This window comes from Ochotona princeps, chromosome 6 (genome assembly GCF_030435755.1).
Source record: "Ochotona princeps isolate mOchPri1 chromosome 6, mOchPri1.hap1, whole genome shotgun sequence".
Taxonomy (NCBI): domain Eukaryota; kingdom Metazoa; phylum Chordata; class Mammalia; order Lagomorpha; family Ochotonidae; genus Ochotona; species Ochotona princeps.
The window spans coordinates 81,282,659-81,300,618 of NC_080837.1; the positions used below are offsets into that span (position 1 = coordinate 81,282,659).

A 17,960-nucleotide genomic window follows, 5' to 3' on the forward strand; every position below is an offset into this window, starting at 1 on the left:
ATAAGTTAATGTCAAATAAGATTTCAGGGTCAATATCAAGTATCTTTCTACCATCCTTCACAATGTAACTGGTGGCTTTAAAAAATTTTTTTTTTAATTGGAAAGGCAGATATACAGAGAGAAGGACATACAGAGAGAAAGATCTTCTGTCTGCTAATTCACTCCCCAAGTGGTCGCAACGGCCGGAGCTGAGCTGATCCAAAGCCAGGGGCCAGGAACTTCTTCCGGGTCTCCCACTTGGGCAGGTGCAGGGTCCCAAGGCCGTCCTCGACTGTTTTCCCAGGCCACAAGCAGGAAGCTGGATGGGAAGTGGAGCAGCCAGGATTAGAACTGGAGCCCATATGGGATCCTGGCACATGGAAAGTAAGGACTTTAGCCACTAGGCTACCGCATCAGCCCCCCAAAATTTTTTTAAAGATTTATTTTATATTAGTTGAAAGTCAGAGTTACAGAGAAAAGGACAGAGAATGAGATCTTCCATCCACTGGTCTGCTTTCCAAATGACTACAAAAGTCAGAGCTGATTTGAACCAAAGCCCGGGGTCAATAGCTTCCTCAGGGATGCAAGGGTGCCAAGACCTTGAGCCTTCCTCAGATGCTTTCCCAGGCCATAAGCAGGAAGCTGGATCCGAAGTGGAGCGGCCAGGACATGAACCAGCACCGTATGGGATGCTGGCACTGAAGGTGGAGGTTTAGCCTACCATCCCAGGGATGCCAGTCCCATGTATTTTTTTAGATAAATCTTATTAAAGAAACTGTTTCTTGTTTTCAAAAACAATAATTAATATGATATGCAAAAACAGCAATAAAATATTATTAAATATATATTATGGCATAATTATATGCAAACACTGATATTAAGAAACTAAAGCTAATTTTTAAAAATCCCTATATAAATACAAGCTGCTATTTCCAAGTTTTTAGTTTTTCAGAACATTTTAAGACTTTAAAGATAGATTATCAAAATAACTCAAATCTAGTTACATATGCTAGTTACATAAAACAAAATTTCTATTAAAAATGACTTGTACTGAATTTCAATAGGTAAATTACAATCTGTATTTTTCTTGGGCTTTAAAAATTTATTTTTTTTATTTTGGTAAATTACAATTTGTATGATTAGGCTTTGGTTGTATTTCAGAGAGCTTAATTAAGCATGTAATTTATTTACCAAGTACTTTAAAATCAGCATGAAGGGCTTATCTTCTTTTTTATTGCTAATTATGATGAATACAACAAAAACATTCTTTGAGTAAAGGAACATTTATCAATTACTTAAACATATGGTAGTACTCTTCATAGAATACCCATAGCTGATATATTAAGGAACATATTAGAAATGCAAGTCAACCAAACATCTGGTAAATTATAAGGTATGTATACTTCTTAAGATATATAAGTTCACTACGAAATTGTACCATAAAATTCAAAATTCAAAAAATTTAGTTCATAGTAATTTCAATTTTTATAGGAATAGTACTAATTGCTTAATTATAAAGCAAAAAGTAGAGCTGTGACTAATTTATGCAAATAAGATACCTTTCTGCAGAACATAATCCTTAAATAGCCCTTCTGAGAAGAAATGAACAGGGCTGTGCATGGTGGCCTAGTGGTTAAAGTCCTCACCTTGCAAGTGCCAGGATGGCATGTGGGCAGCGTTTCTAACCATGACAGCCCTGCTTCCCATCCAGCTCCCTGCTTGTGGTATGGGAAAGCAGTTGAGGACAGCCCAAAGCCTTAGGACCCTGCACCTGTGTGGGAAACCTGGAAGAGGCTCCTGGCTTCAGGTCAGCTCAGCTCCAGCCACTGCGGCCATATTAGGAGAGAATCACTGGATGGAAGATCTTCCTCCCTGCCTCTTCTCCTTTCTGCATCTATCACTTTTCAAAAAAGATAAATAAAATTTTTTTTAAAGCGACCAATAAACTTCAAAATAAGTATAATGACAAGATAGCTATCTCTTCAACTTTAAGTTATACTTCATATGCCAACTTTCACAACACTGCATGTCTATATTGGGAACTTTTCTATGCATGTGGAACTGAGACATCATCTATACTGCATAATTCTCTTTGCAGCTATACACAGAACAGATAAACATGTTAAGCTCCTAGCACCTTTGGTTTAAGTGCTCTCTCAGTTCTACTATTAGTATAATATTTAAAATGCTAAGTCATTAACATTTGATAACAAGACCATCTATGAATGATAAGGGCCTTGAATCCATACAGAACATATCCATCAAAGGGATTTCTGCAGTCACCTAATTCAATAACCAACACAGCACGTTAGGAGTAAGGCAGCAATATGGCCAGTTATCACTGCAATCTCAACTTCCAGCACATGTACACAGAGCATGATAAACAGCAGTGCAGAAAAGTTTAAAAACGTAAAATTACACATTCAATAGTTTTAATTTTTTCCATCTTTTATCTTCCAATCCTTTAAAAAAAAAATCACCATGCAGTTCTAGGGCAATTTATTGCTTGGGAAAAAAAAAGATAGCAAAAGGCAGGCAGCTATTGTGGTAAGCTCTTTCAGTGCCTAACCCAACCTTCAGGGTAAATGTAAGGGCATTACACAGCTCATGAAGATCTGGTTTGCTTCTTAGATCTCAGTCTATTCGTCCCACTACACCACAGCTGTATCTGCTGGTCTCAGCCTCATAAATCACCTTTTCCCAATTTTTACACAAATTGCTCCCTTCATCCAGAACACCTCCCTAGCACCACTTTCCCCTCCAACCACGTCCTCTAACGCACTCTACTGCTGAGGCCACTTCCATGGGAAGTGTCTTCTGACCAGTACTCCAATTGCTTTTATAACCCTTCTCTCTCAGTAATCAAGAAAAGGAATAATGGCTTAAAAATATTGTAGAGAAAAAAAGAATATGTATTCTAACAACAAATATCAACATATTCAATTCTTGAAACCTACGGACACAGAGCTATTTGTCAACAGTCGGAAGTAGGTATTCCAGAGATACTCTTCCCCATGAACTCTCATGTATGGATCCAACACACAGATCTCTAATGGAGAAAAATAAAACTCCCCAAGACAGAAAAACACACTTACAGATGTATAATTCCTTATAAAAAGCACATAGATGAAGACCAATAGCTATATGACGAATAACAGTACTCAAATGCAAGGCAAAATAAAAACAGTGAAACTGAATCCCAAGAGCTCCATGCCTGGTGTGAGGTGCAGGTGGCATGACCTGTGGGAGCGGGAGGAAGCAAGCCTGAGAAGCATGAGCCTCCCCTGGGAATCACGAGCCAGCTGCTTAAGGAGCAGGGCAGGGGCAGAGGTGGAGTGAAGCTCTGTCTTGTCTGCAGACGCCTCATTTTTTCCCCTCCCCTGCTGCTCCACTGCAGCCCTAGAAAGCAACAGGAGAGCTCTTCTATGCTCCTGGATTCATTCCTAAGCTGGATCATGGAGAGAAAAAAATGTTTCACAAGTCTCTGAAGATATAACACTATCAGCAAGCCTGAGTACGACACCTCTGGATCTGAAAGGTCAGGGAACAGAGGCCATTTCCTATCCATCCCATCAGAACTCTGGAAATAGCACTCCTTCAAAAAGCTCTAATAACCAAGTAGATTTAGATCAAAATGTAACACTGATACTACTTTCCATGGTTGTAACTTACACCGATACTAGTATACTATTGTGAACTGCTTTTTAATTGCAAATTTGCACTAGCTGTTTCAAGTTATTTCAGAAGATATTCTTGAGGATTAAAAATACTTTAAAAGCTAGATATGGGGGCTGATGTTGTGATGTAACAGGCTGTGTCGCCACCTGCGACACCACTGTTCCATATGGGTACTGGTGTCAGCAAGGCTTCTCCACTAAGAAATTTTGTATCAATTCTCAACGACACAGAAAGACAGAATTATGTCTTTGTTTTTTGTGTGAAATGCCATCTAATCAAATACAGGAAACAAAGGCAATAAAACATATTTTTCTAAGAAATACAATCCTGAGGCCACAGCACCTACCAGTACAAGTCAGAGCAGTGTGTGGGGGTGGCCTGGGCTGAGCTACCTGCAATACACACTGGTGCATGTACGAGCCAGGTCTAGAAGCAGGCCTGAAAGGGGTCCTCAGGGGGCTCGACAACTAGCCCACAGCACCTACTACTCCAAGAAAGAGCCAAGTCTGGGGGCAGGCTGGGCCAGGCTCGGCTGCAGCACCTGCCAGTGCACATGAGGGCTGGGTCTGGGGGCAGTTCTGGAAGGGATTCACAAGGGACATCTGGACTAGGCAACAGCGCCCACTAGACAGGGAGAAGCTGGCTCGAGCCACAGCACCTGTTGGCATGAGGACTAGATCTGGGCACAGGCCTGGGTGAAGGTTTTGGGGCTTGCCCTGATCAGGTCTGACCATCCACCAGTGCACGCAAGACTGGATCAGGGAGTGGGGGGTGGGGTCGGGCAAGCTGGGTCAGGACACAGCACATTCCAGCTCTCATGGCAACTGGGCCTGGGGACCAACTCAGCATGAGCTCTTGAGTCAGCCTGTTAAGCACATTACACTCAATCCCCACCTGGTGCAGGACTGGGTTGTCCCTATTGTGGACTCCATGTAAAGAAACAGAATAGACTGGGATGCACATGAAAGACAGGGAAGCCAGTCTCTCTGATTCAAAGAGGACCTTGAATGCCTCACCAAAATATGGAAAGAGCAGCAAGTTCAACAATGCAACAGGCCATATTCTATATCAAGTATCTAAGGCTACGGACATATCAAAACAGACACACACAGCTGGTAAGTATGGGAAGTGGCATCTTATACCTGATATAACAAAGCCAACACCACATCAGAATAATCAAGATTATTGAAGTAACAACCTCAGGTTATTCTTCTCCCACCCTCCTCTAACAGGGTCCCTGGGATGAAATCAGGAGACCATCTCTGTCCCCTGGTACTTATGTGATCTGGCAGCAAAAAGCAGTGCAACATCTTCTCACTGCCCCTACCCCAATCACCAAGGTCGAAGGGAGAGCGAGGTCTTCTCTGAACTTCCCCTTTCCCATTCACTTCATCTCTTCCCATCCCACCCACAAACTTGCATGGGCCTGCAGTCCCCTCACCTATGTAACAAACATTCAAAAGTAAAAAAGCTTTCAAGTAAGCAAATAAATATGAAATAGTCCTGAAAAGCAGTATGTGAATATTTTCATATGATACCATTTTTAAACACAGAAGTGATATTCATCTCCATCTCAAAGTTAGTCTCTTGTGCAGCTTATCCTAATGTAGCAGACCACATTTATTAATCTAAATACCTAAATGCAATCTAAATAAATATTCATTCAAAAAGGTACATAAAAATCATTTAAAACTTTCATGAATTCCAAACAAATTCTGAAAGCTGACTAAAATTTTAAATTGAATATTTAAGATATTGGTTTTAAAATATAAGTAATACAAAACAAATACAAAGAACAATATCTTATAGATGAGTTTTTAACATTTGTGCCTATACAAAGTTAAAATGTAGATAAATGGAAAATATCATGTCTACCTGTATTTATAACTATTATATTCAAACAATTACTCATAATACATTGATCTCGTAGTGCTCCCAGAAAACATGCAAGATTTAACCGCACATAACACATGTGCACCACTGTGGCAGAGACTACACAAGGGCAGTAAGCAGCTCAGTTTACCCAAACTCCAGTATATTCCAAAGGGCTTGCACATAGAATACAACAGAGCAGACAACAAGTACTCCCTTGAGGAGAAGGCACTTGGAGCAAGGTTAAGACACACTGGGGACACCTGTATCCTCCAGCAGAGGGCCACAGCTGCGCTCTAGCTCCCCATTCACATGCGCCTTGGGGGGGCAGCAGCGGATGGCTCAGTCCTCAGGTCCCTGGTACCCTCTTGGGAGGCTGAACTGAAGTTCCCAACACCAAGCCTTGACCTGGCAAAGCCCTGCCTACTGTGCACATTTGGAGAGTGAACCAGAAGACAACGACACACGTTTGCTCTTTCAAATACAATAAAAATAAAGAAAAAGTTAAGATGACAGATAGCTGCCTAGTCTATTTGCTCCTTTGGCTACCTAAAAGGCTAAAGGAGACCAGAATCTCTCCATCAGCTTGCTAGAAATTTATACATATAATTAAGATAAACCTTAAGATGCAACACACACACACACACCCTCAGTTGATAAAAGTCTATTTTAATGATTTACAAACCTATGGGTAGAAAGAATATTATTGTGACATGGGTAAGAAATTTCTAATATTAACTTATAGAACCCATGGCACATAAAGATTCCTCAAATATCTAGGCCAAGTGAGTAAATGGGTACCGAAAAGCTTGCAATTGATTAAAAGGAAATGATATGAAGAAGGAAAACTTATTTGTCATGATAGGTCAAAAAATAAATTTAAGTGAAATATTCGAAGAGCAGTTAGTAATGCTTGGCCCATATTTGTGACTATCAATTATAATAATTCCTGAACACACAGCATAAAGTCACTACCACCACTGATACAAAGAATTCAAATACATGCATCCAATACTAGTAAGGGTATAGCTATGCCATTCTCATAATCTAAAAGAAAGCCTAGCCCAAAAGTTTAATAATCACTTGCTACAATACTAAGACGTTAACATGCAAGAAATACAAATAAGCCATTTAATTTATACTATCATAATCAAATCCTTTATAATCCAATGTATCTTCTCTACTATATTTATAAAACTCAGAATTCATTAAATATTTTTGATATGATTTGTGCTAGAGAATATATTTTAAAAAATGCAATTAAAAAGAAAAAAGAAAAATCTCATTTGGCAATCAGCCATAAAAGTTTTCTTTCATACTGAAGTAGACCATAATAAAGAAGGCTGCTATTAAATGAAATCTAGTCTTTTATACTTCTACTAATAACAACATAGATGAAGACCGAGGTAGGATTCTGTGAGGATTAAATTGGACTACAGTCTCCACATTCTCAAAGAAAACACTTCAAGTTGTGCAAAGTACCCTCAATGTCCAGGGGCCAAGGATGACTACTGCTGCAAGGAGAGAGCAGAGCAGTTACAGTTAGGGAGGAAACTAACCAAAACACCTTTTTGTTGACATTATCAAAGCCAACTCTATTTCTCTGACTTAAGGCAGTGTGGCTTTTAATAGGGAACAAACAATTTAAACTTAGCAAAGATATTCTGCATTGTAAGGCATACAGCTCTTAAATCTCACAGAAAACATACTGCAATGATCCTCCATGTACAAAACCACAACACAAAATGCACTAATAATACATAATAGGAAAGGAGTACTAAACAGTTCCCGTTACAAGTAACTGATAAGACAGACCATAAATGCTAGTACAAGGGTACTTCCAAAAGTCCACAGGACAACAGGGCAGAGGCAGGCTTGTACTGTGGTGTACTGGGTAACACTGCCACCTATCATGCCAGCAGCCAATATGGGTGCTAGTTCATGTCCCGTTTTCCATGGACTTGTGAAGACCTCTCAGAGGGTAAAACAATTTACAACTGGCATAAACTAAAGTCCACGAAGGGGTCTGGTTAAAGATGCAAGCTTCACACTCACTTCAGAGCAGGTTCACTGCTGCAGCCCCATGAATAAATGGTAGGTAACTCAAAGCAGCAGAGTTGTAATTATGCTATCCTTTTACTTCCCATTTGAAACAACTTACTATTAGCTAACAATAACAAGTTGTTTTTAAAATAAAAACGTACTTTTCCAATAACAAACTGAATCAATCACAGTCCAGTAAGTAGCTAAAAGAATACTGGGAAATTTTAAGTGTATTTTCAAAACTGAAACAATCTGTGGAGACTAATATATTCGATGTCTCTGCAATAAAATCAGTATTAGCATGTGGCATCACAACTGCTCCACTTCCAACCCAGTTTCCTGCTGTTGCGCTGGTCCAACTATCTGGATTCCAGCACCCACTCAGAAGACCTGCATGGAGTTCCCAGCTTGTGGCTTCTGGTTGGCCCAGTCCCACCCTTCACAATCATTTCCAAAGTGAACCAAAAAATGCAAGATTTCTTTTGTTCTGTCTCTCTTTGCCTTCAAATAATAAAATAAATATTTTTAAAAGCAATCTGACAGTTTGTTATTAAATGAAATTATTTTAATTCACACATTATTAGCCATGTGTTACCTCCACAATATCCGAGTTGGTTCTGCTTTCGTGAGGCTCGTTGTATTCTGTGTACTTGAGAAGAACCTTGTCCATGTCAGTGCTGGCATACTGAAACAGTTTGTTGGAGCTGTTGAAAATGATGAGTGCTATTTCACAGTCACAGAGCACACTCAGTTCATAGGCTTTCTTCATCAATCCAAACTTTCTCTTTGTAAAAGTGACCTAGACAACCAAAGGGGAAAAAAGTATATTTTTGTTAGAAGTGGAAATCTCCGCCAGCTTGTAAAAACTGAAAGATTCCTAACCTCATGCTTTGCACAGGCCAACCTTCCACCATCAAAAGCGATTAACCAGAGAAGGAAACAGTGGTCTCATTATCCAGCTGAAAAATTTGCATCATAAAAAAACCCTTAAATCCTATCCCTAAATAATCCTACATCACACAGACTTTAATCTGTAAACAAGCACTCAAATCCAGGAATCCACCTCACAACCCTCCCTCATACTCTCTGCACATACTGAAATTCAGCCTAAAGTCAGCAAATTCCCCAACATTCTCAAATTCTTCCATTACTTCTTTGACTAGTGGAAACCTGATACCTGAAGTCCTCTCAAATAATCAGTAGGACTTGCTTTTAAATATTATGCTTCTCATATTCAAAATCCTAAAACAAGTCAAGTTTTTCTCTATTCTCAATTTGTCCTTCCTTGTTTTTCAAAAGGCTCCAACTTCTTAAAATTTATTCATTTACTTATTTTAAAAGTGAGAGTTACACAGAGAAGAAGAGACATAGATCTTCCATCACTCCCCAAATGGTCCCAAGGGCAGCACTGGGCTAGGACGCAGCCAGGAGCTTCTTCCAGGAGGTCTTCCATGTGGGTGGCAGGGTCCGAAGCACTTGGGCCATCTCCTGTATTTTCCCAGGCCATAACACAAATCAGTGTCCAAATGGGATGTCGGTGATACAAGTGGCAGCTTCACTCACTAAAACATACGGCTGACGTCTCAAGCCTGAAACATTTTGAGGTTCATGTCCTTGTGGTAAGCACAAAATGACTCCCTGGTCATCTCGCCCCCTGTGCTAATAAGCATCACTTGATTTCATTTTCCTGTAGCCTGCTTTTATCCCTGGTGATTTCAAAATCTGTTTAAAAAGTTTTTAAAAATCCATGCAAACACCTTAGTTTCTCAGTTCCATCATCTCCTATCCTCTCATCATTTCACCTCAAATCTCTCAACTATATGCCACCTACTCTTCCACCTTCTTTTGCTATCCTATTTTGTATAACTTATCTGGAAATTTCTTTTACCTTATCAAGCCCTACAGTCCATTTACCTCATCAATGTGTTATCAGCTATCCCCTTCTCCTTTCCCTCTCAGGAGATCTGCTGGTCCATCATTATCTTCACTCACTTCTCTCATGAACACACCTTCACGGTACAACCCCAACCAGAGACCCAACACTTTCTACACAAGCCCAATTATTCCCGTTGATTCATGCACGTAACTGGCAATTCCTGGGAGCAAAACATCCATACACAGTATCTTCCTGAACTGATTACCACAAACCCCAAATAATATTCAACTTTGCCTGACAATCCAAACTGCAATTTGTTTTATTTCATTAACCCATTCTAGAAGCCAATTATTTCTCATCTTCAGTGCAACTATTTAACTCCCCTCTGACAATCGTACTTAAATCATTAACAATGGGGCGATCATTGTGTCTTAGCAAGTAAAGCTGCCATCCTGCAACACTAGAATTCCATCTGGATGCCAGTTCATATCCTAGATGCTGTATTTCTGATCCAGTTCCCTGTTAATGGCCTGGGAAAAATAACAGAGCATGGCCTAAGTACTTGAACAACTGCCACCCACACAGGATACCCTGATGAATACTGTTTCCTGGTTTGGCCTGGGCCAGCACTAGCTGTTGTTAACCATTAGGGGAATGAACCAGTGAAGGTAGAAACGTTTTTACCCCTTTCTTTCAAATAAATAAATAACTTTAAAAAAATGAATTATTTTACTTAAAAATCAGAGTGAGAGAGAAAGAGAGAGAGAGAGAGAATCTTCCTTCCACTGGTTCATTTCCCAAATGGTCACAATGGCCAGATGTGGGTTGATCCAAAGCTGGGAGCCAGGAGCTTTCTCTAGGTCTCCCAAATGAGGGTTAGGGCTTCCCGCCTCGGACCAGGCCATCAGCAGGGAGCTCAACAGCACCTACATAAGATGCCAGCACCACTGGTGGAACATCAGCCTGTTGTGTCATCATGTTAGCCCCAATAGATAATCTTTTTTAGAAATTAAAAAGGTAGAAATGAAGAGGAGCAAGCTTGCATTTCCATTAGCTGTACCTTCCCTTAGTCCTTCTTTGCTGTTACTGTTTTTCCATCCCCATTCCTTCCCTTGTGCTTCTCTCTTGCCCTCTGCTAGACACAGCACCCCACAGAGAACTCTCCAGCCTCTGTCCTCACTCTTATCTTCCCTGCAGCCACCGTGCCTTTTTTACTTCAGTCAAAATGTTGAAAAGAAATGTCTACAGTTGACTACAAATGTGCCGCCACCTACACTCTCTCCTAACCTAGAGCAATCAGATTTTTACTCCCCACAGTCCATCAAAATGGTATCTGCAACTTCCATGAGCAAAATCAATGGTCCCATTTTGGTGCCTATTTAATTTTATACTTAAGCAGCATTTGACAAAGTTCATACTCCTCACTATTCTTTCCAGATGGTCACGACCAGAATACTCTCCTGGGTATTCTGCTACTTGAATTTCAGTGGCACTCTTTTCAGCCTTTGTAGCTACCTCTTCTCTTTTGCCTAATGATATTTAACAGCTTGTAAGTTTTAGACTTTCCTTTTAATCCTAATAGTGCTTGTCAAATGACAAGCTATATAGCTTTAAAATCAATAAATACATTCTCCCTGTAGTCTTCCCTATTTTTAAAAAAAGATTTATTTTTATGGGAAAGGCAGGTTTACAGAGAAAGGAGAGACAGAGAAAAAGATCCGCTGGTTCAAGTATCCGCAACAACTGGAGCTGTGCAAATCTGCAGCCAGGAGCCAGAAGCTTCCACCAGGTCTCCCATGCTGGTGCAGGGTCCCTAGGCCCTGGGTAATCCTCCACTACCTTCTCAGGCCACAAGCAGGGAGCTGGATGGGAAGTGCAGCAGCCAAGACATAAACCAGCACCCACATGGCAGCCCAGCACATGCAAGTGAGGTTTCAGTCACCGAGCCATGTTGCTGGGTCCAATCTTCCCCATTTTACCAAATGACATTACCATCCAAAATCAAAAAGAAAATTATTCTTGATCTCTCTTATCCTAATAGGGTTTTCATATAATCCTCATGAATTATCCCAGCTGTACCTCTGAAACATATCTCAAATGTATCTACTATCAGGTCCAGTAATGTGGCTTAGCAAACAAAGCTGTTGCCTGCAAGGCCAGAAATCCACATGGATGCTCACTCGTTCCTGCTCTGCCACTACCAACTCCTTGCTGGTGGCCTGAGAAAATGGCCCAAGTGCCAGGGTCCTGCTACCCATGTGGGAGACCTGAAAGAAAACTGGCTTCATCCTGGCCTGGTCCTAGCTATTGTGGCTACCTGGAAAGTGAACCAGCAGATGCAAGATCTCTCTCTCTGTTTTTTTCTCTCTCTCAAACTCTTTCAAACACACAAATAATATAAATTCTTTTTGAATGTATACAATATTTATACTACTATTACCCAAACGAAATAGATTGAAATTACTGGATTTCCTATCTCATCTTTAAAACAGTGTAGAATATTTGCCAAAGTGATAAGGCATAAGTGGGAACTTAATTTTTCACTGCACTGAATGTAACACCCAAATTCACTGAGCACATCAAATAAATGATTTCTCTATCTAATCATATTTCTTGTCATTATCATTTATACCGCTAACCTGATACTACAACAGGTGTGTGCAAATATACATGATCTGTGTTCTTCAGGTGCTTTCCGACTTGAAAACTCTATTAAGTATGTGGCTGCTCCTTTTCCAATCTAGTTCCCTGCCAATGCACCTGGGAAGGGCAGTGGAGGATGGCTCGAGTAGCTGGGCCCGCCTGTCACTCAGGTGACAGAATTCTAGCCTCCTGGTTTCAGCCTGGCCAAACCACAGCAGCCATTTGAGCACGGAATGAACAGATGAAAATCTCTCTCTCTCTCTCTCTCTCTCTCTCCTTCTCCCTTTGTCACTATTTCAAATAAAATCACTGAAAAATAATAAAGCTTGCATCACTGTTTTTGAAAAGTCCTTATTACATAATACAAATGTAGAACATAGTTTTTACATGTCACACTTTCCATTTCACCTATACAAAACTCTAACACACATTTGCAGCAACATAGCATCTTTCACTCTGTATTTTCCTGGTCACACACACGAATTTTTACAAAATCAGACTTTATCAATACTCTTGTTTGTTTTATTCATTTCAACCTAATCTTCTGGAAGCTGAGTATGAACTAATCTGAAAGTTATAATAGAATTTATAACCAGTCTGAGGAGGACACATCCACATTTTTCAGACTTTTTAAAAGGATTTATTTATTTTTATCTGAGAGGCAGATTTAAAGAGAGAGGGAGAGAGAGAGAGGTTGATTCCCTATTTGGTTCACTATCCAAATAGCTCCAACAGCCAGAGCTGAGCTGTTCCACAGAAAGGAGCAAGGAGCTTTTTCAGGTCTCCCACATGGTTCAAGGGTCCAAAGACTTGGGCCAACCTCCACTGTTTTCCCAAGCAGTAGGCAGGAAGCTGAATCAGAAGTGGAGGAGCCAGGACTGGAACCGGCACTGATACGGAAGTACCAAGCTACAGGTAGAGGATTAGCCTGATAAGCCATTCACAGGCCCCTCTTTTGGGAGTTTTATCTCCAGAACCTCTACCAGGCAGGTCCTCTCAGTGACGATCGCAGAAAATTTCCCTGGGGCTTCAGCAGGGAAGATATGTGGCTGTTTTGAAGTATGTCAGCATTTTGTTCTAAATAGGAATTTTTACCCTCAGCAAGAACTACTTACCAGAGCTTAACTTGTAGGGGTTTATCAGAGCTTAGCCAATCTAGGGAAGGCAAATATCCAACCCCAAAGTCCCGCCTAAAGGGAAGGAGAAGGTGACGGAGCAGCACTTGGTCACCAAAGCACTACAACACTCCTTCTCAACCTGACCACACCACTAACAGTCTAGCTAGCACAAGTTCACTCTCCCAGATGCATCAAGTTTGACTCCCAACAAAGGATTAGATAGCATACTAAAAGGTAAGAAAAAACACTCTGAAGAAATACAGTAAACAACAGGATAAAAGCCATACAGGAAAGGAATGTTGGAATTATCAGACCAACATTATAAAATGATGATCGTGAATATTCTTAGAGCTCCAATTTAAAAAAAAGCAGAGAATATGTTAACAGCAGCAAAGTAAATGTAATAAGAGCTAAGAAAGAAAACATGTGAAAGAGCAAATCATTCTAACAGAAATCAGCAATATTTTTTTTGAGGCGCTAGGCTAAAAACTAAAGAAATAATCTCTCTAAGGGGCCCAAAGCAACAGCCTAATGGCTAAAGTCCTCGCCTTGCATGCACCAGGACCCCATATGGGCACTAGTTCATGTCCTGGCAATCCCGCTTCCCATTCAGCTCCCTACTTGTGGACTGAGAGAGCAGTCAAGGACAGCTCAAAGCCTTGGGAACCTGCACTGCTCAAGTGGGAGATCCAGAAGAGGCTCCCGGCTCCTGGCTACTGGCTTTAGTCCAGTTCAGCTCTGGCCGTTGCAGCTGTTTGTGGAGTGATTCAGTGGATGGATGATCTTCCTCTCTGTCTCTCCTCCTCTGTATATATCTGCCTTTCCAATAATAAATAAATAAATCTTAAAAAAAAAGAATCTCTAACCTTGAGAAAATATCCTAAACTAAATTAAAAATCAGAGAAAAAAATGATTGAGGAAAAAACTATTTAAGAACTGCAGGATAATTAAACACATGTAAGATAAGAGTAATAGAAATATCAGGAGAGAAACAGGAGAGACAAAATACTACTGTTTCCCAACTGGGTTCCACCCTTATAAACCCACCCTCAGTTGACAGTCTCAGGCTCAAAGCGGCCCATACAGCAAGGAACATGAGCTGTTCACCCAGTTGGAATGCGAGTCACTGCTGGAGGCAGCTCCGTGTCCCCAGCATCACAAGAATATCCTACCACATTAGGATGGGAAAGCATCAAAATTCAATGTACAGTTTCTTCTAAATGAGTTATACTTTTGGACTACCACAAATTCAAATACTTATTAAGTCAAATCATTCTAAGCCAGAGACCATCTATCATCTCAAGCGATAACACAGAATTTTCCCAAATTAATATCACACACCAAACCAGAGTTAGAACACCAGGGAGGACAAATGTCAAAATAAAAAAATAAAAATGTGTATGTATCTATGCATCTATGCATTGCACATACCCATATAAGTAGAAAAACAGATCAAGAAAAAATGGAGAAAAACACCTTACCTAAAGGAGACCAAAGATAGATAACAATTGCACCCAAGTTCTTAAAAACCATGCAAACAACAAAGAGGGTGGAATAAAAGATTTAAAGTGTTAAAGAGCAGTGGCAGCACAGTGTATAGCAACTAACTCTCCTCCTGCAGCAAGGGCATCCTATATGGGCACTGACTGTTGTTCTGGCTGCTCCACTTCTGATCCCGCTCCCTGTTCATGTCTTGGGCAAGTAGCAGAGGATGGCCCGAGACCTTGGGCCTCTGAACCCACAAATGGGAAACCAGAAGCAACTCTTGGCTCAGTTTCTGACCAGCTCAGCTCTGGCCATAGCAGCCATTTGCAAAGTGAACCAGTGCATGGAAATGGTGTTCTCCATCTTCCCTGCCCGCCCCCACTGTAATTCCTTCAAGTAAAACAACAGATCCTTGGGGGTCATTATGAAAAACTCCACCAGGGGCCAGCCAACCCTTTAACTGCAGCATAGGCAACCCACCTGGGCACTGGTTCTTATGCTCACTGTTCCACTTCAATCTACCTCCCTGCTAATGTTTCTGGGAAAGCAAAGGAGCATGGCCCAGTGCTTGGGTCCCTTCACCCACATGGGAGACCTGCAAGAGCTCCTGGCTTTGGATTGGCTCAGCTCCAGCTGCTGCAGCTCAGAGGGAGTGAACCAGTGGATGCGGGATCTTTCTCCTTGCCTCTTCTTCTCTCTGTAAAACCTGCTTTTCAAGTAAAACAAAATGGGTGAAAAAGAGGGATAACTCCATCAACCCCAATTCTACATTCAGCAAAGTAATCCTTTCAAAATAAAGAAGGAATATAGACTTTATTAACAAGCAAAAAATGAGGAAGTTTGTTGTTACTGGGTCTGTGTTACAACACATGCCGAGGAAAGTTTCTATAGTCAGAAACATGGATTTGGAAATAAAAAACAAGGCAAACAATTCAAAGTAATAACAACAGATGACTGTGATTTATGTGAAAGTAAAATGAATGGCAGTCATGATAAAAAGAACAGGAGGCAAGCATTACGAATTGTTGTTGTATATTCACACTTCCTGTGAAGTGGTCCAATGTTACTTGAAAGTGTATTTCGAATTCATTATAAACATATATTGCAAATTCTAAGGCAATCATTTAAAAAAAAGGAGTAAGTACTCAACATGCTATAAAAGGAAATAGAAAGTCAAATAAAAGCTCAATTAAAACCAGAAAAGGCAAAGGCTGTCATGGATTGATTGGGACTTGACTCCCCAGATTCATGCAAATATCCAGACTCCAAAGTCTTTGATAACAGGTAATAGATAAACATGGATTAGAGTGACTGACTGAGGTGAGCCCAGTGGGAGGCCTTGGCCAGAAGGCTGACTGTTTAAAAATATCTGCTTATTTGTTTACATATTGTTAACAGGCAGAACAACAGGACAGGATGGGAGGTTGGGGAGAAGAGGGACAGAGTGATAGGAAGAAAAATACAGAGGAGAGGGATTGGGGAGGGATGGAGAGAGGGAAGGAGGACAGTGAAGAGAGTGAGATGGACCTTCCCTTTGTTGAAACACTGCTCAAATGGTTACAATGGTCAGGACCGGGTCAGGTCAAAGATGAAAACAAATGACTCCACCCAAATCTCACATAAAGGTGGCAGAGGGCTTTGTACATCAACAGAAAGCTGGAACTAACCACCTGCACGATAGCCATCTCTGGACCCAGAACTGTTATGTTTTTAAGATTTACTTTATTTGTATTTGAAAGGCAGAGTTACAGAGAGGAAAGAAAGAGATCCTCCATCCACTGCTTCACTCCCTGTGAGCTGCAACAGCTGGAGCTGAGCTGATCCAAAATCTGAATCCAGGAGCTTCTTACAGGTCTCCCACGTAGGTGCAGGGACTACAGGACTTAGGTCATCTTCCACTCTTTCCAAGGTACAAGGAGCTGAACTGAAAGTGGAGCAGCCAGAGCATGTCCCAGCATGGGTGCCAGCACCACAGGTGGAGGCCAAGGCTACTATGCCACAGCACTACCTGTAGTACTGCTTTTTTAAACTGAATCTAAGCTAGTCCCGGCTTCGGATCGGCGCAGCACCGGCCGATGCGCTCACTTAGGGAGTGAATCATCGGACGGAAGATCTTCCTCTCTGTCTCTCCTCCTCTCTGTATATCTGAGTTTGTAATAAAAAAATAAATAAATCTTGAAAAAAAATTAACAAAAAAAAGACAAAAGCTAAAGACAAAAGGGGAAAAAAGATTAAGAGTAACAAATATGGAAGATATTAATCAAACTACATTAATAGTCACTTCGAAGACTTACTTTATTTTTACTTCAAAGGCAGATTTTACAGGGAGCAGAAACCTGTAAAGACATCTTCCACCCATTGGTTCATTCCCCAACTGGCTGCAACACTGAAGCTGAACTGATCTACAGACAAGAGCCAGGAGCTGCTTATAGGTCTTCCACAAGGGTTTGGGAGCCCAAGACCTTGGGCCATCTTCCACTGCTTTCCCTGGCCACAGGCAGGGAGCTGGATTAGAAGTGGAGCAACTGGGACATGAGCTAGTGCCTATATGAAATGCTAACACCACAGGCAAAGACTAAGCCTACATGCCACAACAGTGACCCATCAATGATCCCTCTGAACATCAACAGCATAAATCTATATATACACAAAAAAGATCAAAAATAAAATCCAACTACATATTTTGTTTACCAAAATCCACTTCAAATACAAATAGATTAAAAATACAGAGGCAAACAAAGGTATATGCTACTAACACAAATCAAAAGAAAACTGAAGTAGTTTTCTATAGAGCAGACTTCAAAGCAAGTAAAGTTATACCAACAAAAAGAAGTGATACATAATGATAAGATCAATTCTCCAAAAAGATAGAGAAATTCTTTCAGTGTATGTATGTACCAGTTATCAAAATACATGAGCTAAGGATAAAACTGCAAACAAGAAAAGACGACTCCACTACCAATACGAGAAATTTTGACAGTCCTCTGTCAAGACAGTTTTAACAGGCAGAAAATGTAAATATTAATTATACTCAGTAGAACCAGCAACTGGACGTAAGTAACATCCTTACACTACTACACTGAGCAACAGCAGGATACGCTTTCTTCTCAAGCTTACAGGAAACATTCATCATGATCACATGCCGGGTGATGAGACAAATCTCAATAAACATAAGAGACCAGCAGTGAATGGCAACAGAATTAAACAAAAAGCCAGGAGGACAGCTGTATAATTTCAAAATGCTTCAAGAGACTTAATAATCCACT

At 40.7% G+C, this 17,960-nt stretch overlaps 1 protein-coding gene across 9 annotated transcripts in view; it reads right to left on the bottom strand.

Moving 5' to 3' along the window:
- MEF2A (myocyte enhancer factor 2A) overlaps positions 1 to 17,960 on the bottom strand; it is a 127,169-nt gene that overhangs the window by 57,672 nt on the left and 51,537 nt on the right. For all 9 annotated transcript variants that reach the window (XM_058666578.1, XM_058666580.1, XM_058666576.1 and 6 more), the window contains exon 3: positions 8,168 to 8,371. In XM_058666578.1, the coding sequence (XP_058522561.1) occupies positions 8,168 to 8,371 (204 nt within the window). The remainder of the gene's footprint in view (positions 1 to 8,167; positions 8,372 to 17,960) is intronic.